Source organism: Caretta caretta, chromosome 12 (assembly GCF_965140235.1).
Source record: "Caretta caretta isolate rCarCar2 chromosome 12, rCarCar1.hap1, whole genome shotgun sequence".
Classification (NCBI taxonomy): domain Eukaryota; kingdom Metazoa; phylum Chordata; order Testudines; family Cheloniidae; genus Caretta; species Caretta caretta.
In genome coordinates, this window is record NC_134217.1 from 33119906 (window position 1) to 33145498 (window position 25593).

Sequence of the window (25593 nt, forward strand, 5' to 3'; positions counted from 1 at the left end):
CCCTCCCATCCCATCCTCACACAAGAGTCTCTTGTGCATGGTGATGCTTTACATCTGAGTTGGCTGGCCTATCTGCAGTATAGACTAAAGCCTGAGTACTTCTAATACTCAGTCAGGCCAGATACTCACCAAATCCCGGAGTAACAGGCACCTAATGCAAATGCTTAGAGTTTACTGTTGGGTATTGTAATGGGGTGCATAGACCCTTTCTGGAGATTGACTGGGATGGCATTTACTATCTTGCTCTGAAAAGGACCCCAGTTTCCTCCTATGTCTGCAGGATAGCAGGGCTGGGCCAGCTGTGGAGAAATAACTAATGCCCTGTAAATTCTATAAGAAGAATGTGCTGCAGGAAGTTGGGTAATAAAAATCTAACAGTGAAAGGGGGAGGGGTTTCTAGCAATAGGGCTGGAGCAGGATGGGTTAGGGGGGCATTCTTGGCTGAAGTAAGCCATCCTTCAAAAGCTTGGCTTTGAGAGAAGCCACTTATGTTTGTGTTTTGCTGCTTAAAGGGGCTGCACATTCGTTATGTTTGTTACTCTGTTTTGCAACAGAGCATACCACAAAGGTGTCTAAAATCTGCATGGGCCTGTTGAATTCTTCTCTGTTGTGACTGGTTTGTTATTAATTTCTGTCCTAGGATATTGCTGAGTCTGGCTTTGCTCTGAGCTCTTAAACAGTAGCCATGTACCTACCCAGGGTGGCTGCAGTGAGATGAGGGAAAGGCAGATGATACTAATATACGGCCTGCACCAGCAAGGCCCATCAGTTCCATATACACCATGTTAGGGGAGGTGGTGCTAATGCCTGCTGTCCTTTAGCGTTTCCCCAAGTGAGGTAGCTTTAATTTCTGTCACTGACATAAATCCAAGTCCTAAAATCCTTACATGGATTACATAATACAGCCATACAGATTCACTTCATCTACCAGTGAAATGTAGCTACCTCTGGAGAGCATATATCTCAGGCAGCAGAGGTGCTGGGAAAACAAGGGAGGTACAAGCTAAAGCAGAGAAAGGCAGAGTCATGGAACATTTACTCATCCTTGTGATGCTGATAGTAGCTGATATCGCGTGCTCCCAGGATTGTCCTCTTCACAAACACTGATAGGGTGCTCCAGCTAATCAGTATAATGGCCAGCTCTAGCAGGTTCCACTTGCTGTGGAAATACCTCCATTTCAGAGCCCTCATGAGCTTTCCCTGTGAAAACAGGAGTTTCAGTTCCAACAGCCCTTGGCTAGAATCTCGGCAATATGACTGTATAAAGTGAGCAGGGTAAATCAAATATATCACTGCCATGTTACTCTAACAAACTTTGATTCCATTCATTTCTGCTAAGGCTGCTGATCCAGCCCCCAGCTCTGCCTGGAGCTACAGACAGTTCAGTCCAACATTTGGGATTCAGATGGTCCCCTCTGCACAAGAAGAGACCCCTGCACACCTGCTCAACCAGTTCTTGTGCTGTTCTCTAGTTACCACCTTCTCAGCATGCACTCCAGTCAAGTGAAATCCCCCCTTTCCTTTATTTATTAAAGGTACAGGATCTGATTCAGACCTCACATTGGCAGGGGTGCTGGAACAATTTGTATAGTGGGAGTGCTGAGAGCCATGCAGCCAAACTGTAAACCCTGTATATAATGGAAACCACGTCAAGCCAGGGGGTACTGCTGCACCCCCAGCATGCCTACTTCCAGCACCTATGTCAGGAGCAACCCCAATGAAGTGGTTTGAATTACACTGATGTAAAACCCTTGTCGTTGAGATCAGAATCGGATCTAGTGACACATGGCAACTGAAGCTTCTGCTCGGTTTTACCTGTGCTACCATGTAGTAGATGACAAATAGGAAATAAATCACTTCTGCTGCAACAACAAAGATGTGCAGACCATCTGTGTAGGGGTAGAGCCGGATGCTCTGCAGTTCTGCATGCGTGAAGAAGGCCCCTGAAAAAATAAAGCTGTGTTCAGCTCTCTGCTCTTTTGAAAATTCCTCCCTGAGTCTGTTCCTTGTTGTGTACTGCAGTGCAAGAGCTGAAAGTGCTAGAATTGAAAGTGGGCTCTTACCTAATGCGTTTGTTTCAAACATCAGGCTTATAATACAGAACAGGTTCACATTGGCATTGTAGACTGTAAATTCAACAAATACTGCTCTTGTGAAGGTGTCCAGCCAGACGTTGTTGAAGAGATATTGGAGAATTCTGCCAAAGAGTGCACAAAAGAGAGAGTGACTAATCACTTTTGACTCATATTAGAGGTGTGTGGTGTTACATGAGGAGTAGAAGTGTTTGGAAACTACATACAGAAAGTGGGAACAAGAGGCAGGGACTTTCAAAGGACACCTGAAGTGTAAGTCCAAACAGGGAGGAATTTCTCTGTCCCTCTATGGACTACACTACACAATTAGTCTAGTGCTTTTACTCTCCTATGAAGCTTCAGGTGTTGGCTAGTACTGAAGCCAAGATACTGGCTGGATCAGTCACCCAGCCTGGCAAGGCAAAAGCTAAGTTCCTATGCAGCTATCTCCAACAATCTAATTTACCTGTAGGCAAATAGGTACACGTGGGTTTCCAACACTGGTGGACACTATTTCCTGTTGGTAATACACAGGGCCCTTATCTGCCAACTTGTCTCCAAGCCTTGGGTCCCAAGGCCTCCATTTTCTGTTATTTCATTCCTAGAAGCAATCTCTGTTGTTATTCACAAACACAGTACTGTAGATTGTTTCCTGTAATGGACAATTCACTCCATCTCTAACTATGGCTAGAGGGTGGATATAATGATTGTATAATGACTCAAGGAGCTTGGCTTGTTTAGCCTAACTTAAAGAAGGTTGAGGGGAGATATGATTGCTCTCTATAAATATATCAGAGGGATAAATAGCGGAGAGGGAGAGGAATTATTTAAGCTCAGTACCAATGTGGACACAAGAACAAATGGATATAAACTGGCCACCAGGAAGTTTAGACTTGAAATTAGATGAAGGTTTCTAACCATCAGAGGAATGAAGTTTTGGAATAGCCTTCCAAGGGAAGCAGTGGGGGCAAAAGATCTATCTAGCTTTAAGATTAAACTCAATAAGTTTATGGAGGAGATGGTATGATGGGATAACATGATTTTGGTAATTAATTGATCTTTAAATATTCATGGTAAATAGGCCTAATGGCCTGTGATGGGATGTTAGATGGGGTGGGATCTGAGTTACCCAGGAAAGAACTTTCTGTAGTATCTGGCTGGTGAATCTTGCCCATATGCTCAGGGTTTAGCTGATCGCCATATTTGGGGTCGGGAAGGAATTTTCCTCCAGGGCAGATTGGAAGAGGCCCTGGAGTTTTTTGCCTTCCTCTGTTGCATGGGGCACAGGTCACTTGCTGGAGGATTCTCTGCTCCTTGAAGTCTTTAAACCACGATTTGAGGACTTCAATAGCTCAGACATAGGTGAGGTTTTTCGCAGGAGTGGGTGGGTGGGTGAGATTCTGTGGCCTGCGTTGTGCAGGAGGTCAGACTAGATGATCATAATGGTCCCTTCTGACCTTAGTATCTGTGACTCTATGAATCTATGAAGAGCATAAACACTGAGGAGGGAAATGAAAAGCATAGGGTTGACCAAGAAGATCTTACTAAGACGAACATGAGCAGGGGAAGATTAGGCTGAAAGATTAGGCTGAAATATTTCCTAACAATGGCATCCAGTTAAACTATGCAATGATCTGTCAATGGAAGAGGTAGAAAACCTATTGCTTTAGACATTGAAAAGTAGACTAAACCAAATGCTGGAGTGTGCGGAAGAGGGAGTAATGTTGCACTGAGTGGGAGGAAGTACTAGGTCTTTTCCAGCTCTAATTTTTTTGATTGTTTAGTAATTGCTTGTGTAAATCTGGAATCCATGTGCATGCACATAGTTCTAATCTTAGAAAATCAGGTTATAATCCTGGATTAGATTTTGGTTAATACATGATCTAACACATGGTGACAATAGACATAAAACATGAATCAAATCAAAATCACAACAGTAGCAAAACCCAAATACAATAAAAATGCTACCTGGTTGCATTCTTTGGATCAGTTCCCAAGTGAACCACATATCCTCCTCCCCTATAGATGGCAAGTTTGCCCCACACTGGATGCCCTCTAAGTTTGGACTGGCTCTGATATTTCCATGCAGAAGTCAAGGCAGAGGAGTTATCGAAGGCTGAGATATTCCAGTGTTCCCCATAGTCTGACGTGTCTTCCGCTTGGGGAGAATACGTAGCATGGCATTCTTGGACTGAGCCTTGCAGTTTGGGAGCTATCGGGCAGGTGTTCCCCTTCACTCTCACTTGACGAATTCGGGCACTGCCTACCAACTTGGAGTTGCCATCTGTAATGAAGCCTAAAAGAGTTATGTAAAAGAGTCAGTGTTGACATTATGGCAGGCTCAATAATCACCATAGTCTCAACTCCCATTTATTCCTCACTGAAAGATTTTTTTTGTCTTGTTTATTATTTGATTCTGTTTCTTAAATAAAACAAAACCAATCTGAATTTAATCCTCAAGAAAACAAAGGATTAATTGACTTGGTTTGAGTCAGGCATAATGTAATAATAAGAGCTAATTCTTATTTAGAGCTTTTCATCCATAGATGTCAAAGTATTTCACAAGCAGTCAGTATCATTATCCCCATTATAGAGCTGAGGAAGCTGAGGGTCAGAGAGGGGAAGCAACTTGTCTAAGGTCACCACATAGGCAAGAGCCAGGAATAGAACCTAGAACTCATGAGTCTTGGTCTATTGTATCAAAGTTACCCTACACACAACTCTGCCAACGCACTTCAATAGCACAGAGATACTGTGGAGCACCAAAAATGGGCTGAATGTATGTTCTGGGATTTGCCCTGATGGGGAGCAGGACGAGAACCCCAATACTTGTATTCATTGGTGACCTAAGCCACGAGCACAGATCTGGGGGAAAAGCTGGCAGTATCACTCCTGCCATCTAGCTCTTTGGCCTTGTTTTAAATGACAGAAGCTCATGGAAAAACCATCAGACATATATTTTAGTACAACACTAGTCACAGATTATGTAGCGTTACAATAAGACACAGATCTTGTACATTACATAAAAAAGTTAATTAAAGTATCAGGACAAAATCAACTTGAGGCCATTCTACTGACTTCCATGGAGTTACACCAGAGATGAATTTGGCCCATTGTGTTTAAATGCACAGTCTGAGTTGTATCCATTCAGCTATGCAGATATTGATCAGCTGATAGGGTAATGTACTGGATGACACTAACTTGTGTAAATTATCAGGACACCAGACTTGGACCCTAATGTCCCTCCCCAGAAGCCCAATACACATGGACAAGTTGGGGGCATGCACAAAAGTCAGAGTTTTGAATGCCAAGTCAAACAATGTGAAATCCAGTCAGAACTCTGCACCTTGATATGAGCCATATAACTTGTTGACTAAGGTAGTTCTTGCCCATGTGAAGAAGTCCTGATAAGAGTAGATATCCCGAAACCCATCCGTAAAGCTGCTTTCAATGTGTTTGTTCAGGTAGTAGGAATTGGGATCTCTTTGTCCATAGGCAACCAACAGTAGCATCCATAAAAATCCCAGGTAGGCTGGAAAGAACAGCAAATATGCTTTTAGGTTAGAATTGATATCGTTCGTCTAGTACAGAACAACATGACAATTATTGCTATCACTTAGTATTAGGCTAAGAAGATGTCTAGAAAAATTTCTCTCTCTGGACTATATCAGATCAGTGTTGAATTTACATGGGTTGGCTTAGACTGTTGTGTCTTTCCCACATCACATCAGTCAGAATCTGAGTAGGGTTCAAGAAAAGAACAGGCAAATGGATAGGACACCAGCAGTAACTCAGGTTATAAAAAGGACCTGAGGCTCAAAGATGCTCTCAGTGAAGTCAATTTTTTTTTCTTTGCCTTCAGAGGGAGGAAGAATGGCGCCTAGGATAGTAACTATGAGTAATTCTTGCTCACAGGAAGGAGCAGACCCATCTTCTCCCAGCTACTAACTTCCTTCATCCTCTCCCTCGGCCTTCTTCATAAACTCTCACACTCCTCTGGCCTGTTCTCTTAAAATACAAGCAAGCTGTGTTCACCCCTTCCTCAGAAAACCCACCTTTAACCCCACTGGCATCGCCAGCTATTACCCCATTATCGCTTTCACCCTCTGAATGCACTATTTACAATCCATATATCCAATAGGTATGCCTGTGTAAAGCTCTCCCTTCCCCACCCAAGGAGTCCAGCAGGATAATATTAGCACTGATTTGCAAACACATGAAAGAGCTTTGTCACTAAAACAAGAAGATCATCTGTGGGCAGATTGCAGACCCAGTATTTCTCTGATTAAGGCAAACGCTTTCTGCTCCTTGATGTGATTGTTCTTCATTCTCTGAATGTCTGTGGCAGGGGGTGGCTGGTAGATGTTGCTTCTGCTATCCCTTCGAGCTCCAAACAGAGGGTTTGAGTCGCCTGTGTGCAAGAGCGATAAAAGCCAACATGTCAGTAGCTCCTCCAAGTCCTACTTTTTATTTTTAGGGAACCCCAGCCATTTCAGGGAAACATTTCTAGTTATACAGAATTTCTCATCTGGGGTGGGGGAGACTAACCCTGGGCTGGGGCAACAGGCTAGTTCAAAGGACAATGGAGGTGAAGGGCTGAGGAAAGGATCAGTGCTGGGGGGAAACTACCAGATCCACATGCTGCTACTTCTTCAGGTAAAGTGACCAGTCTGAAAGTTGCTGACTTTCCATTCACGCTCCCACTGTGTCCCTTATGTAGATAGCTGTGTGGGGGCAGCTTATAAACACGGGGCTGCAGGCTCAGGCCACAACCCAACAGTCCAGGCTTCTCTTCTCTGCTCCCACGGCTCTCAGCCCAGCCTGGGGTGGCTCCAAAGGATGCCCCACCCCAACAGATCCAATGCCCAGCAGCATGAAGCCTTCTGCTGAGTGAGAAAAGTCAGCAAAAAACATGCAGAAGAGCAAAAAAGAAAAAAATAGATAAAAATAAGAAATGACAAATAGGAACAAAGGGAGGGGGGAGAGAGAAGGGCCAGAAAGGAAATGGCTCTGTCTACCAGCCTACGCCAGCCCACAGAGGTGGGGGTAGGCAGCATGTCCCCAGTCTTTGTGTCCTGTGCAGTTAGTACAATGGGGCCGGGGTTAGCAGCACAGGCTTCAAAGACAGCTGGGAAGGTCGGGGCCTTGGTCCCAGCCCCTTTCAGCACAGGGCAGCAGATTCTGCCATTCCAGTCCCTGTGTGCACTCCCACAGTGCCTCTGCGAACTGCCAGGAGAGCGTGTCCCCCAGCACCCATCTCACACAGCAGTAAATGGTAAAGCCATGGGAGAGACCCTCAGCCAGTGTAAATTGTCATAGTCCCATCAGAGTTCACTGAGCCAAGACAATTTCCACCCACTGAGGTTCTGCCCCACACTCTGGCCCAGAGCGTATGTACATACGGTACATACATGCAGACACTTACACGGTATATTTATACATGTATAACTAAGCCTAGCAGCAAAGGCTGAACATCCAGAAAATGGAAAATAATGGAAACTTACCGACTAGCTAGGACAAGGAACCGAGGATTTTAGCTCAAACAGGCTACAAATATCAAGTACCATAAATGATTTAACACCCATCTGGGTTGTAAGAAGGGGAAAAAGAAGATTCAGATGAAGAGAAAGATAAAAATAGATCTCAACACAATGGGGAATGACCTGCGCACGGCTTGCAGGGCTGATCACAGGCAGCAGGATTTACACTTCAGAAAGATACAGGGAAGCCTGGCAGACGTCCAGTCTAGTGCCGGAAATTGTAAGAGGGTTGGTGCATTTGCTACGGCAAAAGGCAATTTTCCAGGTGAAAACTGCTTCCTCTACCCACTGAACCCCCCTTCCCCACCTGGTGAATAAATTAAAGCAGGCCTAGAACTTGCTGGCCTCTTAAGATCCGGCTGAAAGAAAATAGCAAATCAAACACAAAGCCCCTCTCTCTGGGGAATAGCACCATTTCCTTCATTCTACCAGTTTGGGAGGTCCACGACTCCTTACTGGGATGTCTTTCTTGTGATATATTGGGGAGGGAGTGTGATGGGGTATATAAACCCTGCTCAGTGATGGAAGGGGTTTAAGAGTTGCCTTGGGGAAGGCTGGCTTTGCCCCTCGGCCCTGTCAGTCATGTCAAGGGTGGAATAAGGTCTTAAAAATGGGAAGTTCCCAGCAGTAGCAGAACAGCTGTAGGAGAGAGTCCAGGGTGGTTCTACGCTCGCAGAGGAGACTCCTGGAAGCTTTTGGGGGGATCTGCCCTTGGGAAGGTCATTTACCAGCTCCCCTCTGCCCCCGCCCCATGCTTATAAGGAGACAGCAACCCGGGTGTACTGGCTGGGTAAGATAGGTCCAGCAAGCCCCAAGCCCTTGTCCCCTTTTGAGATTAGAGAATCTGAGAGTAGCCAAAGGGACTAGGGGAGTGAGAGCTAAGAGCCCCGTCCTCATCAACACAAAGAGACTATGTCTCATTGTCTCATTTGGGACTCCTACTTAGGCAAACGGAGGTGTCCTAAGGACTCTTCAGGGTCTGCTCAGTAGGAGGTGCCTATCAGAAGCCTGAGAACTGTGGTAACGAGTTCTAGTATTAAGGCAGTACTCTGCACACTGGACAATGGAGCTCCCCACTGACTACAATACATTTTATTTATACACACTATTTAAATAAAGTGTAGTAAGGCCACATGAGCCACCAGTTGCATTATGAGAAATGTAGCACATTAGTTCCATCTTGGGTAGAACAACAGTTGAGAAGTGAAACCAATAGTAAACTAAGGAGTTACATAAAATGGCAAGGAAGAACATGTAGGGAACTTGTCTAAGATAGAAGCTGGGTTTTATTGATATTTTTGCAGGCCCGGGTTTACAAAATCTAGTGAAAAGTGCAGCATATCACCCTGTGCATTTTCATTAAGTTGTGGAGTTGTTGTGGAGTTTGTTGCAAAACAACCCATGATATAAACATTGGGAAGTTAGCACAGCACTAATGTAAATTGCATTGTGTTCAGGAATGGAAAGCTGTGTGCATTCTTTCTTCCATATGCAATTTTGTTTTTTATATTTTGGATGAGAGCTGAATCATTTAAATTGGTTTCTTCATATATGCATCTCTCTGAAATCCTACTCCATTATTTTAGTTCTTAAGTTTTCAGCTAGTCTGCTAAATATTATTCCCTTCTTTTGAATTCTGTTCCTTGGATATTGAAACTGTAACTGAAGTTTGCAGCATGCAGGTGAGAGTGCGGGAGGCAATAGCAGTCAGCCATAGCAACAGGACCCATTCACGGTTCTTGGTCTACTACTACTAAGAATAACCAATTTATTTGAGCATGAGCTTTCGTGAGCTACAGCTCACTTCATCAGATGTTTACCGTGGAAACTGCAGCAGACTTTATATACACACAGAGAATATGAAACAATACCTCCTCCCACCCCACTGTCCTGCTGGTAATAGCTTATCTAAAGTGATCAACAGGTGGGCCATTTCCAGCACAAATCCAGGTTTTCTCACCCTCCACCCCCCACACAAATTCACTCTCCTGCTGGTGCTAGCCCATCCAAAGTGACAACTCTTTACATAATCAAGTCGGGCTATTTCCTGCATAGATCAAGGTTTTCTCACATCCCCCCACCCCCATACACACACAAACTCACTCTCCTGCTGGTAATAGCTCATCTAAACTGACCACTCTCCAAGTTTAAATCCAAGTTAAACCAGAACATCTGGGGGGGGGGGGTAGGAAAAAACAAGAAGAAACAGGCTACTGTTTCTTCTTGTTTTTTCCTACCCCCCCCCCCCCAGATGTTCTGGTTTAACTTGGATTTAAACTTGGAGAGTGGTCAGTTTAGATGAGCTATTACCAGCAGGAGAGTGAGTTTGTGTGTGTATGGGGGTGGGGGGGATGTGAGAAAACCTTGATCTATGCAGGAAATAGCCCGACTTGATTATGTAAAGAGTTGTCACTTTGGATGGGCTAGCACCAGCAGGAGAGTGAATTTGTGTGGGGGGTGGAGGGTGAGAAAACCTGGATTTGTGCTGGAAATGGCCCACCTGTTGATCACTTTAGATAAGCTATTACCAGCAGGACAGTGGGGTGGGAGGAGGTATTGTTTCATATTCTCTGTGTGTATATAAAGTCTGCTGCAGTTTCCACGGTAAACATCTGATGAAGTGAGCTGTAGCTCACGAAAGCTCATGCTCAAATAAATTGGTTAGTCTCTAAGGTGCCACAAGTACTCCTTTTCTTTTTGCGAATACAGACTAACACGGCTGTTCCTCTGAAACCTGTTACTACTAAGAATGAGAACATTGTTCATTCCCACTTCTGAGAGGGGACAGAGCAAGTGATGGTGGGGAGGAAGGGTCTGACATCAGAGTCCTGAAAGTAGACGAGTCCCAAATAATAGGATTAAACCCATCCAGTTACAAGGGCAATCTCACAACAGTGCTAGGTCAAAGGGGTGTGAGTTGAGATATAGAAGAAAGGCCCATGGGGATAGACAGTTCTTTTTGATCCAAGATTTTTCCTTTTCTGGTTCTGTGGCCCTCCTGTTATGTGCTATGTAGAGTTTCTTCCTAAGAAAACGTATGATCAGGTTTTATGCTCTCCTTTTCATTGTGCCTACAGCAGCTTTTCTGTACTCCAATAGATTTTTATGCTCTAAACATTCAAAAGGGCCCTAAAGCTGCCCTCACGGGGCACCTGAGAATTCCTCAAGCAAGGGGAAATCCCTAACTAACAGAACCAATGTAGCTGCTTCCCCCCCCCCCCCCCCATCTAGAGGGCATGTTGGAGACATGCTCAGGGGAAATTATGGAGCTAGATCCGCTGGGCACTCCAGGGGTCCCTGGCCTGTGTTATTATTAGCTGGTGTAAATTAGAGCAGCTGGTCTAGGGATCAGGAGCAGACAAAGGTTATAGGCGGTTGGTCACATTTGTCCATCCTGACCATATGCATGAATAAAGCACTTCAAAGTCTCAGATAAGACATTTCACATTAATTAATTAGTCCCCACATGTTTTACATCTGACACACAATTACCTGGTGCAGACAGAGGTCCAGCAATAGCAGTGTTTTCCTCGTCTTCATGCTCCACCTTCTTCAGAACCAGAGCGAAGAAAGCAGCAAATCCCAACACCTGGAAGACATTAGCTATTTGTTCAGAGTCTGCACATTCTGCATGAGGAGAGGTCTAGACCTTGCCTTAAATGCTTGTCTCTGATCCATGCACTGCAGATTGGGGAGGAGAATTTTGCCTTTTAATTTGCTCTATAAACACAGGCTAATTCCATGAACAAGAAATCAGAAAGAGAGTGGACCCCAAGATGCTGTGTGAATCCCACTAAATGTGATTGGTTTTTGCCTCTGGCCATACCTTTCCCACTGGAAACTTTCGTCAGCCGATGAAGTGAGCTGTAGCTCATGAAAGCTTATGCTCAAATAAATTGGTTAGTCTCTAAGATGCCACAAGTATTCCTTTTCTTTTTGCAAAATAAGAATGAAATGAAGCTAACGGGAACAAGATTCCTGCCAAGACAAATCAACACGACATTATAACTCAATTGTAACAAAACCCCTAACTTACAGGAAGGATCTCTTGCTTAAGAGCTCTGTCCTGCAGTCCTTTTGAATGTAAAACTCAAGTTCACTTCAATGGGAGTGATGTGCCTGAGAGGGCTGCAGGATCAACCCTTCCCTAGCCAATGTTTTGTATTGATAGTGACCTTACTTTTAAGGGCTGTGTGATGAATAGACTTTCAAAGAAGGAGATGGCCATGGAGATCAGCCACTTGATGGAGTTCTCCTTGCCATAATGTAGCCCGTAAAGCATGGTGAAGAATCCGGACACACCACTGGTGGCAGCTATGAGGAACCAGCCAATGAAAACAAACCACCAGGGCAAGCCTTTGAAAGAGGAACCTTTCTTGCCATCCCCAGAGAAACTTGGAGTGGGGGAGCACCTGGAGAGTCAACCATCGTGAGAAAGTCATTTTACCGGTGAGACAGAAGCAAACCACAAATAAGACAAAATAAAGTGCAAACTCTGGACTTAACAGGGATAAGAAACACCTTATGTGAAAGTCAGATTTTAAAAACTATTAACTATTTTCAAATTATTTTGATAGATACAATGATATAAATAGTATTCAGAAAGTGGCAAAAACAGGTACACAAATCACAGGTATACAGATACAAACAGGCATATAGATATAAGATCAAAGCACATTTTATGGGCTTTATTTCTAAAACCCCAGAATAATAGGATTTCTAATGTAAATGCTGACAGACCCACCACTACATTGTGGCTGTTGGATGCCCCTATAAAAAAGGGCTTAGAGACCATGAAGAGTAGCATCACTAAATTGTTGAATGCTTCCTACTTAAAAATCAGATTTTTCTGACCCATTTCTGTCTCTGTTGTTTGTTAACAGGTTTCCACACATCCATTATTTTACAGACCCTTGAGCACTTTGGAGCTCAGAGCTTGTCCTCAGCTCTTTACTATAATGTTTTACTACATTGGAACATTTAGTTTTGGAGGTATAAATGTATAAACCAGTGGTTCCCCAACTAGGGGTGCTGCTTGTTCAGGGAAAGCCCCTGGCGGTCCGGGCCGGTTTGTTTACCTGCTGCATCTGCAGGTTTGGCTGATCGCAGCTCCCAGTGGCCGCGGTTTGCTGTTCTCGGCCAATGGGAGCTGCAGGAAGCAGCTTGGGAACCACTGGTATAAACAAAAGAGTGATGAGTTGCCCCTACATCTCTAGTATGCAGCAATCATTCAATTGAAATTCCCTTGCTGCTCCTCCAAGAGTGTTTATACAATTATCAAGGAGTCATCAGATGGTAATGACTTTCAATCACCACCAGCTTGGGCTGGATTTGAACCAGTGACCTGCATCTACGTATACCAATGATGAGGGTGATTGTTACCTCTCACTGATGGATCCTGAAGAGCAGAGGTGGCTTTCCAGGAGGCCTTTCATGTGCTGGACCTGCCTAACAGCTTGGACGTAACTCTGAGTCTTCTGGAATTTATGAGGTCCCAGTAATTCCAACTCCATCTCCACGTGCTGGAGTTGCATGTACAAGTAGCGGTTGTAGTCACTGTGTTTCAGCCTTTCACCCATTCCTTTCTCCGGAGTTTGACTTCTTGTTTTTTCTCCAGGGAAGTGGGGGAGGGCGGGAAAAGGGAAATAAATGAGGTTGCTCATGGAATAAAGTGTGAATAAGAGTGGCAGAATCAGGGCCTAGGATTTTCAGGGCGGGGAATTACTCTGAAGGTGATGCACATCTATGGTGACTGCTAATACTAATAATCTAGCTTTCATAACTTATACAACCATGTAGCAGTAGCATTCTCCTCACACCTGGCAAACAATATTTTATGACAATAACCTCAGAACCTCAACAGATGAGTCCAAGACCAAACATCCTTGTTCATAGGCTACCTGTGCAGTCTGTAACTGCATAAATCTATTGAAAAAGCCAATGGCAAACTGGGATTGCAATCATTGGGCAATTTGCAGACTAAGTTAATAATCAACGTGAGCCCTGGTGGCAGAATCAAGCCCAGTGTTCCTGAGTTGGAACTGTAGGGAACAACAGCACAGAGAGAGGAAGGATGAGGGAAAGGACAACATGATTATGGAATCACTGAGACATGAGGCTCTTGATGCTAGATGGACACTGACTCGTCATAAACACCGAAAAGCCTGCATTGGTTTTAAAAGCAGGACAGCTGAGAGCCACCATTCACTCTACCGCAAAGGAAACAAAGTATTTACACTGAACTGTCCTTAACTCAAAATGAAGTAAGAGAGTGGTCCTCATATCTAGCGACTGCGGTGGCTTCACTTACAGGCATTTCTGTGAGGCTTTTCTTAGCTTGCGATTTACCTTGTATATCTACAGACCCTAGTGTGATGATAATAGGATCATCCTTCTTTTTACTCTCATCATAAAACTCTTGCCCAGCTCTGTTCTGCTGGCAGATGATGTCCTCAACCAAGGCCAAGAGTGTGTTGATGTCAGTAGATTTTCCAGGGTCTGTTTCTGAGGAGGGTAGCGGAGTCTTCAGGGTTTTAAACAGTGAATTGGCAATTCTCCTGATATCCTGGAAGATGCAGCAACAGCATGGCAGTCACCTAGTGGCTCTGGTTACTTGCACTGATGTAGTTTAAAACCATGGTAAGCTTCACTGGTGGGTGCACCACATCTACAATGGGGGTTTGCACTGATTCTGTAGCTACAGTGCTGCCCCCGTGTGGATAAGGCCTTAGACTCTCACAGGCTTAGACAGTCCCATGGGACAGCCCTGATCTGACAGGTTTAAGTCCAACAATATAAGCTTGCAGGATGTGAAAATATACACAATTCACCAGGGCTGGGGAGTCTATTCTATTCTATTCTATTCTATATAGGTTCTTATACCATGCTCATCATGACAGGAGTGGAGTGCCTTTCAGTTGTGCATTAAGCAACATGACTACACATATGTCTCATGTTGTTAGTTGTATCATGGGAACAAATGTTATCCATTTCTTTGATGTTAGACTGTGACCACACAACACAGTGATATTAGTCCCTCAGTACATACCCATAAGGCTCCATATCTGCCAAGGGAGGTACATGAAATCAGCGAGAGTCCCCTACATGGAGAATTTGACCCTGACAATGGTAATCCTAGCTAAGTACCCCTCATTCTTTAATCCCATCCTTCAGAGTCAAGAGGACCTCTAACAAAGAGATACCCCCTCCGTGAATGTTTTACTTATTACTTAAGGAATTATGAAGCACATCTGGTACAGGACAAAATAGTGCTTTCTTGCCACACATAAAGAAAAGGAGTACTTGTGGCACCTTAGAGACTAACCAATTTATTTGAGCATAAGCTTTCGTGAGCTACAGGTCACTTCATCAGATGCTGTAGCTCACGAAAGCTTATGCTCAAATAAATTGGTTAGTCTGTAAGGTGCCACAAGTACTCCTTTTCTTTTTGCGAATACAGACTAACACGGCTGTTACTCTGAAACTTGCCACATATAGTAAACAGTGAGTTCATGCTGATGCACACAGCCACCAGCAGGGGGCAGTGCACTGTATTTTATACACCGTTGGGGCAGATCAGTACTCTCAACCATTTCCCTGTAACAGCCCATGCGCAGAGGGACTTGCCTTTATCACAGCCTCAGGGGTGAGTGTGATGCTCTGGATTGCCTGAGGGGGAGGGGGCAGATTTGGAGACACTCGGCCACTTTTCCCTGGTTTCTTCTCCTTCTGCTCCTTGGTCACCCGGGAGTGGGTGTTCCTGAAGATCTGCACGATGAGCAGGTTGATGGGGAACATGAGGAGGGAGCTCTCGAAGCCGATCATCACCTCCTGCCATGTGAACTCGATCTTACCTGCCATCGTCAGGCAGAGAGGAAGGGTAAAAATAGTCCCAGAGCAAAGTGAAAATGCCAGACTTAGAGCCCCTCCCCTTTGGAAAAACCTTGTTGCTGAGTGATCCCCCAATGAAACTGCTTCCTGGCTCTGTGTCTCCCCTTCCCCCCTGCCCAGCCCGAGCAGTCACTCAGCCTTACCTAAGTCCATTTTCTGCTCAGCTGGGTCCTTCGGCACCCCCCAGAACATGATACTGGTCAGCATGGTGCAGAGCAGCAGGGAGAAGCAGCACGACACTCTCTGAGCTCGTGTGAAGGTGCTTCGTGGGGAGCGGTTGAAAATCGAATACCAGATATGCCCGTCCTGGAAACCCTTGGAAGTCTTCATGAAAAACAGGTTACTGGGAAGAAGGAGGGGGATGCAAGGAAGTGCTTAGAAAGGAGAGGGGGAAAGAGAGATCAGTTTGGGTCCCCACCCTGGCTGACACCTCTAAGTGCTCCCACAATACAGATTTTAAATAACAATGAGATGACACTCAACAGGATTCTCATTGTTTGGGTTGTGTGAGATGGTCGTGTTAGCACTGGATATAGCCAAGTCCCCCAAAATCCACGAGACCAATGCCTTTTGCAGAGGCCTAAAAGGTAGCTCCTGTCCCTGTAATTGTAGGGTGAGGACCAAATACATCAAAAGCAATTTCTGTTAGTCTGTCAGGGAAAAAACATAGTAAAGCGGATTTGGCGCTGGGGTTTGTACTGGGTACTTCCAACTGTCTTTCTCCCCTCTCCTCAGTGTTTGCAGAGCAGTAATACCACACTTTAACAGTCAGACGCAGCTAAGCAGTCCTCACTCTGGCTCTGGTCCAAAGTCCATTGAAGTCAAGGCTGAGACCTCATTGACGTTAAAGGGCTTTGGGTTAGGCCCTCTTTGCATCCCTTCTTTTTTCAAATGGATTGCTGCCAATAACCAAACTCAAGGCAGAAGTTACCTGAACTGCTTCATGTCCTGCTCAGTAGCAACTGGGAACACTTTGTCTAGGACACACTCTCCAACATCAATGGCCAGCCAAGAGTTACAGAGGAAATACCATTTCTGATCCTGAGCCAGATCATGGACCAGCACGCGATTCACATACCTGTGCCATAAAAATAAAGAACTAACTCATGTGGGGAAGACGCTATGGAATTCAGGTCACTGGAAGTGCAACTCACTGAGAGTTTGGGTGTCAGACTCTGACCCTTAGCCTGTCTGTGACTTAGCTTCTCCATCTGCAAAATGGAGATAACTCATTCCAACTTCCTAGGGTGGGGAGAGGATAAATACATGAATGTTTGACAAGTGCAACAGAAGGGCAAAGTGTTATCAGAAAGGATAATCTTCTGTCTCCTCATAGCCTCTCCCCTTGCTTACCAGGATGGACTGTCTCCTGAATTATCATGCCACAGTCGGATATGCTGCAGTTCCCCAAGAGGAAACAGGGTACAGAGCAGGAAAACATCCACTCCTCCACGCTCAAAGACTAGTGTGTCAGGGTCAGTCAGGTGGTGGGGTTCACTCTCTCCTTCGAGGCCATAAAGCGTGAGAGTCACCTGAAAGACATACCGGATGAGTGTATTGATAATTGACAGCAAGGCACCATTTGTTTGCATTCATGGCTTGGACGTGGATACTTTGTATTGACATGGGTTCCAATCCTGAACTCCTTACTGAGCCTCTGTTCTGGCAAATTCCAACTGAAGCCAAGCTGCCCCCCAAAGGGACTTAGTGAAAACTGAGTCAGGAGCTCAGGCGTTGGCCTACAGTTGGCAGGATGCCACGACAGCCTTGCCATATCCTGTGAACTGAGTGTAATGGAAGCTGTCGCAGCTGCTGAGTAGCATAAGAGCAACTGCTCTTACGTCGTTGTGCATGTAGGGAGAGCTTCACTCATTCGGCCTGTTTTGCAGCAGAGTGAGTGAGGCTGCAGATCTAATCGTGCCCAGTGAATCCTCTGGACTTCCCCATTCCTCCTCCAGAGCCAGGCACTGCCTACTGCTGCTGTTACCTCTGCCACCAGATCCAGAGGTCCCCTTCCCAGGCCTAGGGAGGGGAAGAGAAAATGCTTCATTACTTGCTTTTTCCCTTGGGGGAGCCAAAGCTCTCTTTGGTAGCCTGCTGGCTCCCTTACACGCTAGGTTTAAATATGACATGGTCAATTTCCTGATGAGACAAATGTTTCTGAAGCTGGAGCTCTATATGTTCACGGTCTATTAAACATTCAGAAGATACCTACAGATCTGTAATTCCATCAGTACCTTGGAGGTTGTGGCTGCCCCACGACGGTGCCCTGTAAAAACTGTCACAAGATAACGATACTGCGCAAAGGGGTCGTTATCCTCCAACACTGTGATCTTCACCTGGAAAGAGAGACAACACTACCAGGAGAATCCTATGAATGGTAAAATAGTAACAGTGCCTGGAGCAGGGCTTTCTCCAGGCTCCTGGATGGGAAATGTGACACGGTGCCATCTTGTGAACACTGAATATACCTAGCAGGAAGTGTGGAGGCAAGGGGAATAGGTAGGGCTGGTAGAAAATTTTTCGTCAAAATTGTTTTTTGATACAAAACTAGGTTTATGATGTAATTAATTTTTTTTTTTAAAGTCCACTTTCCATGGGAAATTTTGATTTTTGTTGTTGAAAAGCTGAATGTTTGAAAGCTGAGATATACTGGCCAAACCCCCAAATTTTTCAGTATTCAAATTTCTGCAGAAAGCCAAAATTTTCCATGAAATATTTAGACAAAAACTCTTTTGTTTTTGTCAGTATTTTCCACAGGACTTCCCCTCCATTTTTTGGCTATGTCTAGAAGTAGGCTAGAGGGAGACATAGAAATGAACAGCATTTGGGGACACCCTGAGTGATAAACTCAGTCTTGTGTTATATTCTTGATGTAAAAGTTTAATGAAAACAAACCACTAAAACTTTAGACTCCCTCCTTCTTCATGTATACTGTCGGGAACACACTGAAGATGACAGAGAAAGACATTACACAAAAATTACACAATCCAATGCTAGCTCTTTAATCACTCCTGGATCACAATCCCTTTAGGGAGAATTAGTGGCATCAGCTCCAAAGGGAGCTGACTGCTCGCTCTGTCCTAAGTGACTGCATTAATGTGACCACAGCAGAGCAGGCCAGACAGAGGGGAAATACTTCCTATCACATTATCTATTAGCACAATGCTTACTTTGGCATCATCCTGAATGTCTTTCCTTCTAGCCCAAATAGCCACCAGCACATACACAAGAAAGATACAGCCCACAGTTGTCACTACCACGGGGTTGTCCACAAATGTGCCAAAAAGCTCCGCTGTTTTGCTGACATCAATGGTGTTGGGCGTGACAAAGAAGGTGCTGCCAAAGAAGGTCAGGTGGTTGCAGAGACACTGGGTGCTGCTGGGGGTTGTTTTTGGACCTACCTGAAAGCCAAAGAACGATCATGTTCAAAACATTCTCAACTTTTGGCTTCAAAGTTTACAGCTTACTTACCTACCAAGCTAAAGAAACAGGAAAGCTAGCTGAGCTAGGTGTGAAGCATTGTTATATGTAAGCAGATCCTACAAAATCCAGTAGAGGACAGTGATTCTAAGACCTAAGCGGAAGTGGGTATTACAGTACTAAACATAATCCATTCAAAATGCTTCAACCACTTCTCACTTAGAAGCACATCCTAGAGAAAACGTGTCTAAGTTCCCCTTTATATTGGACTAACCTGAGCTTCATGACCTTCTCCCGTCCCAAATTGGTCTTGTTTCATGGTGCTATCAAGAGTTCAAAGAAACATGTTCACTCGTTTTAACAAATGTTATTGTTGTCTAGGCTGGCTTTGAAATGTATTGAGGAAAGATCCATGACAACATTCTTCTGCTTCTCTCTACTTACATGGCACCCGTAGCTATTCCAGTTGCCCCGTAGCTCATCCCAGAACACACACTGTGATACAAAGGAAGTGACAGCTATGGTTAGATCACGGTTGGTTGTAGAATCCATTTCCATGTCTTGTTCCATCATGAGATAGTAAGTCCCTTCTCCGAAAATGAGTTCTTCTGGGCTAAGAACCCATGTGTTTGACTTATCTTGAACAGAAATATTTAGTTGCAGGCTATGTAAGAAAGCATTTGTTTCAGCAATGTACAGATATATTGTATACATGCCAATAAATAAATTAAATAGAATAACAGAACAGTTATCAGAACAACTGTCAGTATAGGTTTTTATTCTGGTTAATTTATTAGGTTAATTATTCAAAGCACCTGTTCTTTGCTTCTGTTTGTGCATAGTGTTTACTAGAGATGGCCTGAACCAGGACACAGATTGGAACTCTTTCAGTCTTTGAGGCTGTTCATTGCCATTTACACATCCAAACTTCTGAGCTTGGGCTCATCTCTACAATTTATATTTGTTCTTATCTGTCAAAAATGTGGATGACAGCACTATATGTGAGAATTAAGGCCCAGATCCACAACGGTGTTTAGGATCCTAATTTCCATTTGAATCAGTGGAAGTTAGGAGCTTAAGTACCTCTGTGGATCTGGGCCTAAGAGCTCATATTGAGTGTGCTAAGCTTCTATTGGAAAGTGTGAGTTAAGGGTGCTCATGTAGTTTGCAGATGAGCCTAGAGTGCCCAGAATCAAATGTCCTCGGTAAATGATCTTACCTCCAGTGTTTTTCTTAAGGGGCAGATGAGCTTTCATATCATAGTTAGTCTCATTTGGATGGTAGCCATATCCCAAGTACAGTATTAGTGGAATATCCTGTTCAGTTTCCAGGTGGATCACTAGAGATGTATTTTCTGAGGTGACATTGACTTGGAGAGCACTAAAATTGCCCAGATTCAACAGGCTTCTGTCTTCCTGAGGTGCTGAAAGTCTTGGCAGCATTATCTATATTTGAACACAGAAATTCATTCCTAAAAATGTATGACAGTGCCTGGATCCTATTACATAGTAACACGATGTGGCTACATGCTAAGATCAAAGCACATTTTATGGGATTTATTTCTAAAAACCGTTTAATTTCTTCTTTCAAAACATACTGTGGGGAAAGCATTCCCAAGCAAATCCATCCTGGTGGACAGCTATCGTAAATAAGACTTCCCTATTGCATGCCTGCTCAAATGCAATTTGCTTGATACTTAGAACAAGCTTCTGAAAAGTCCATATCAACTCTACATTGGTTCATTTCAAAGCTCTTTTTGCTGAGTGCATACATGGGTTAGAGAGGAATGTGGGCAGGCTTGAAGTACATTTGCAAGTGTTCCATATGTGAGTTTTTAGGAAATGAATGGCATGCTACTCATCAAAACGATTCCAGACTGTGTCTTCCAGATGAGTAACAATACAGATACCTGCTAAATCTAAAGAGTTGAGATTATGGTCATCCTGAAACACAAATTGATATGTAAATGCATTGTTGAATGATTTAGGCATTAGTTTAATGATTTTACACACGGGCTAGGAGGCCTAGGAAATAGTAATATGGGCATGCAATATTGGGATGATAGAATCAAAGAAATGTAGGGCTGGAAGGGGCCTTAAGAGGTCATTAAGTCCATTGCCCTACCCCGAGGCAGGATTATGATGGTTTTATTATTTAGACATCACAGTGTGTTTCAGGCTGACCATAGCCAGCAGCCATCTTCCTTAGCCAGTAGGATTCTCATGTTTCTCCTTGTTCATCCACATGATGAAGGAGAAGGAAAGGCTGAATCACTTGTACAAGTAAGATGCACTTTAGGGTCCCACACATAGACCTCATGAAAGGGATGCTTATTGTGTTCACCCTGCAAACCACATGTAGTCCTTCCTAGCATGTGCATACACCATGCTCTCTCTTTGTGTGTTGGCAGTAAACACAACATTACCATTTCTCTACTGAGCTTGCTACTTGGAGAGATGATGATGATGATGATAACACAACTGACATTTATAGAGCACGTGCCACCCACGGATCTAATTAGACTCCAGTTCACACTGAAAGAGAGGATTGGATTTACCTCAATGTTTTCAGTAAGGTCATTAACTGGTATGACCAATCCATCCACACTAGTAAGACTTAGGCCTCCCACGGTTCCACTGATCTCAAAACTGGTGTCACTTAAGGAAAAGGGATTCACTGAAAAGCTCACCATCTACAAGGAGACATGAATGACAAGCAGCATTTGAGTTGTACAAGATACTTTATTATAGTCACAATTTTTAGATTTCCATGTAGATTGGAGATGAAGTCAGAACCAAACCCAAGAGCCAAACAACCCTGGACTTCAGGGAAGTTCAGATCCAGATCCAGGTTTGAAGCTGGCCCATATCTCAATAATGGACCAATCCCAGACCTTACATTGTGGGAAAGTTTGGATTGTGATCTGCATATCAATATTGCAGCTCAGACCCATCTCTAATGTATCTCTAGCATGCAGCAATCACTTTCCGTTCATATGTAATCCTCTTCATGGGTCATTTAGATCAGTGGCTCTCAACCTTTCCAGACTATTGTACCCCTTTCAGGAGTCTGATTTGTCTTACGTTCCCACAAGTTTTACCTCACCTAAAATCTACTTGCTCACAAAATCAGACATAAAAATACAAATGTGTGACAGCACGCTATTACTGAAAAATTGCTTACTTTCTCATTTTTACCATATAATTTTAAAATGTCAATTTGAATATAAATGTACTTACATTTCAGTGTATAGTATATAGAGCAGTATAAACAAGTCATTTTCTGTATGAAATTTTAGTTTGTACTGACTTCGCTAGTGCATTTTATGTAGCCTGTTGTAAAACTAGCCAAATATCTAGATGAGTTGATGTACACCCTAGAAGACCTCTGCTTTTCCCCAGGTGTATGTGTACCCCTGGTTGAGAACCATTGATTTAGATATTTGGGGCCAAATTCAGTCACACCAGTGTTAATCCAGAGTTATTCCATCAAAGTCAAATTGCTGTGCCTCTCCTGAAATTACTGGAGTTGACAACATATATAAATCTACTGCCTGGGGTGCATATCAGAGTATGTTAGAGTCATGAGTACAGAGATGCAGGGGGAAAAAGGAGGGACATCCAAAGCCTGTGAAGATAATGGGAGTGTTTCCACTGATGTAAGTAAGTTTTGGGTCATGACGTAACAGAGCTGAAATAGAGAGGGGGAATTGGAAGGAGACACTTAGCCTGCAGCAGTATATAGGATTTCACCAGGCTGATTGTTTTGAATCAGCCTGGGAGACCCTTAGAAAGAGGAATATAAAAATATCATAACAACACAAAAATGTACTAGGGAATAGCGTGTGTCCTAGATCAGACAATGGAAGACACCCAACTGGCAGGAAACCTGGGCCCCTATTGTCCCCTATAAGATCTGAGTAGCTCCAACTGACTCATATGCCGCTTGGGGAAAGCAGTGTTTCAGGCTTGCTGGTTAAATAATGGTATAGACACTGTGATCAGCTGACTCCTCGTGACCGTGAATGCAACCAAATGGTGAATGGGTTAGAGTTATCAATTGAGTCCATTGCTGTGGGCAGCCGAGAGAGCAGTGAATCAGGCAGGGGCTGTGATGTGAGGTGCCTTTCCAGTAAGCTCCCAGGTCCCTTCAACTACCTGCACCAAATCCCATGCAATAAGAAAATGGAAAAGGCTACTCTAGCCTGATAAATTCCAAGTGAATTTGCTGACATAATTGGAAGGCCAAGAACCAGGACACCACATGTGCCAGTGTGATCAGTGTGAAAGGAGAAAAGGCTCCAAACTCATCAGAACAAGAGAATGAATGTGTTCATCGAATACATCAAGTCAGAGTAACAGTCACTTACCCTTATATCCACAGTCTCATCACTGTCTCCTGAGACACTGAGAGAGGAGGCAGAGGGGAGAGTAAAGCTGGCCGAGCTAGAATTGGAGATGTTAATGGATGTGCTGTCCATACTGTCTGTTTGTAACCTGTCCAGAATTGGGGTCAGATGCAAGCAGAGAAAATAAGAACAGATGGAGACAAAGACAGAGAAGTATTAATAGCCCAGTGCAGGGTTGCTAAGCATAGTTGATGTTACATCCAGAAAGGCTTCCTGGCTGAGTGAGTGTAACTGTGCTGGAGAACCATTTCTAACTCCAGTGGCAAATACTTCAGGTCTTGTCTCTGCTTGCTGTAACGCTCTGCATGCCACTGGTAATGAATGATTAAAGGGCATGATTTTTTAAAAATGTCCACCTGCAGTTGCGCACTTAATTTGGGCTTGCAGTTATACTCATATTGTGAATTGGGAGAGAAGTGCATCTAAATATCCATTTACATGAGCAAATACTTGATTTCTATGCACTATTGTTGCATCTGCACAAATTAGATGAGCAATTGAATGTCAAGTGTGATCTGCATAGTTGAAAATCATGCTCTAAGAAACAGATTTGGGGATGATTTTATGACCTGAGAACTCACGTTTTCTTCTGCCCAAACCTGTGACAATTTTTTACCTAGAGCAGCATCAGCAAGAAAGAAAAATTAGCCTTTTACAACAAGTGTTTTCCACATACCTACAAATTTAAGTGGGTGATGCTTGAGCTATGTAATCCCAGAGAATCGTTCTCTGGCTACAGATCATATATGAGAATTTTCAGTCTAGTCTTACTGAAATTAGTTGGAGTTAAAACTGTTTTTACAATGGATAACCAGTTACAACATCACAGCACCTATGGATTTCTTACCACCTGTATAATATTTGGTTGGGTGACTCCATTTAATGAGAAAATGATAGATATTTTCCTTGAGAATGATTGGAGATTGTCAGGTGTGTAGACGCACAGGCCATAACTGAAATGTGCTGACTGTTACCTGTTTATGTACATTGCAACAGAGGGAGCGATCAGTACCATTGGTTCATCATCTGGCAGCTTCCCAATCAGGAGTGTGCTTTGCAGGTTTTCAACTGTGTCCAACAGCTGGTGTGAGACCAAACTCTGGAAAGGACAAGGGTGTCTCCTGATATGCACTTGTTATTTGAAAAGAGCAGGGAACGCATTCTTTGTATTAATTTCCATTTGTGATCTGTCTGAATTTATAACCATACTTCCCTAATTCCAATTTTCAGTGTTTCTTTTTAAGGCAGCAGACTGGGTAATAATCTTGGTAACCTCTGATAAAGTTATTATAAACAATAAAATGACTCTAATAAATAATTAACATGCCTTAGTGTTAATTGGAAAATTGGAGAAAATTGGAGAAATTGGAAAAGTACTGATTGTGAATGAAAGAGTGAAGTATCAGGTGCTCAGATACCAAAGTGATGGAATAGTGCAAAATGATAGATAGATTAGATTAGATGTTTTAAAGGTCAGTCTATTATGAAAGCATGCAAAGGGTATCTTGGTGTAGTCCATATCCATAATTCTCATGAGAGCAATGCATACAGTGAATAAATTAAATATTATAATAGTAATTATAATCTTATAATGTACTACTCTATCCAAAGATCTCAAAGCACCACAAACTTTATGGCTGTGATTCAGAAGAAGTTACTTATGCCAAAGTATGTGAATAGTTCCTTTTGTACATGACTTCAAAGGGAGTATTCTGTGCTTAATGCACATGCTTATATACTTTGTTGAATCAGGGCCCAATTGCTTACCCTTCACACTACCCTGGGCCTGGGGAGCATTATCATCCCTAATTTACAAATGGAAAAACTGCAGCATAGAGAGTTGAAGTGAAATTGTCTGGAGATCACACAGTAGACCAGTGTCAGAGCTGGGATTAGAATGTAGATCTTTTGACTGCTAAGCCTGTGCTCTAGCCGCTAGCGAACTCTACCCCTTAAGTTGGTCATCAGATCACTTTGTCTTCCTTCTGTCAAAATTAGTATCTTCAGCCTCCCATTAATGTATTAATGTTCTATACTGAATACCCTGTGCTGTCCCTATAAAGTATTCATATCCTCACTTCTCAGGTTAGATTAATATCACACCCTACTCACAGTGATGGAATTAAAATGCTTGTTCCCCATAAGAAGCATACAAAGGCATTTGAAATAATTCACGTAGAAGTATGAAAAACCCGCACCACATAAATCTGAATAGAAAATCAGGTGGAAGCTTTTCAGAAGGTTCAAGTAAGGTAACTGA

General features: G+C 43.5%; 2 protein-coding genes across 3 annotated transcripts in view; one reads left to right on the top strand and one right to left on the bottom strand.

Moving 5' to 3' along the window:
- BCO1 (beta-carotene oxygenase 1) overlaps nt 1–25593 on the top strand; it is a 145776-nt gene that overhangs the window by 11559 nt on the left and 108624 nt on the right. The window lies entirely within an intron of this gene.
- Nucleotides 1–25593, bottom strand: part of PKD1L3 (polycystin 1 like 3, transient receptor potential channel interacting) — a 72594-nt gene that overhangs the window by 7218 nt on the left and 39783 nt on the right. Inside the window, exons 19-39 of the mRNA XM_075118447.1 lie at nt 24308–24432; nt 23295–23421; nt 21483–21617; nt 20145–20370; nt 19370–19563; nt 18676–18906; nt 17740–17841; nt 16856–17034; nt 16434–16580; nt 15646–15845; nt 15239–15465; nt 13961–14177; nt 12995–13223; nt 11793–12024; nt 11105–11201; nt 6343–6483; nt 5419–5604; nt 4041–4368; nt 2064–2197; nt 1816–1943; nt 1040–1200 (exon numbers count right to left, since the gene is read on the bottom strand). Coding sequence (XP_074974548.1) covers nt 1040–1200; nt 1816–1943; nt 2064–2197; nt 4041–4368; nt 5419–5604; nt 6343–6483; nt 11105–11201; nt 11793–12024; nt 12995–13223; nt 13961–14177; nt 15239–15465; nt 15646–15845; nt 16434–16580; nt 16856–17034; nt 17740–17841; nt 18676–18906; nt 19370–19563; nt 20145–20370; nt 21483–21617; nt 23295–23421; nt 24308–24432 — 3746 coding nt within the window. The remainder of the gene's footprint in view (nt 1–1039; nt 1201–1815; nt 1944–2063; nt 2198–4040; nt 4369–5418; nt 5605–6342; nt 6484–11104; nt 11202–11792; nt 12025–12994; nt 13224–13960; nt 14178–15238; nt 15466–15645; nt 15846–16433; nt 16581–16855; nt 17035–17739; nt 17842–18675; nt 18907–19369; nt 19564–20144; nt 20371–21482; nt 21618–23294; nt 23422–24307; nt 24433–25593) is intronic.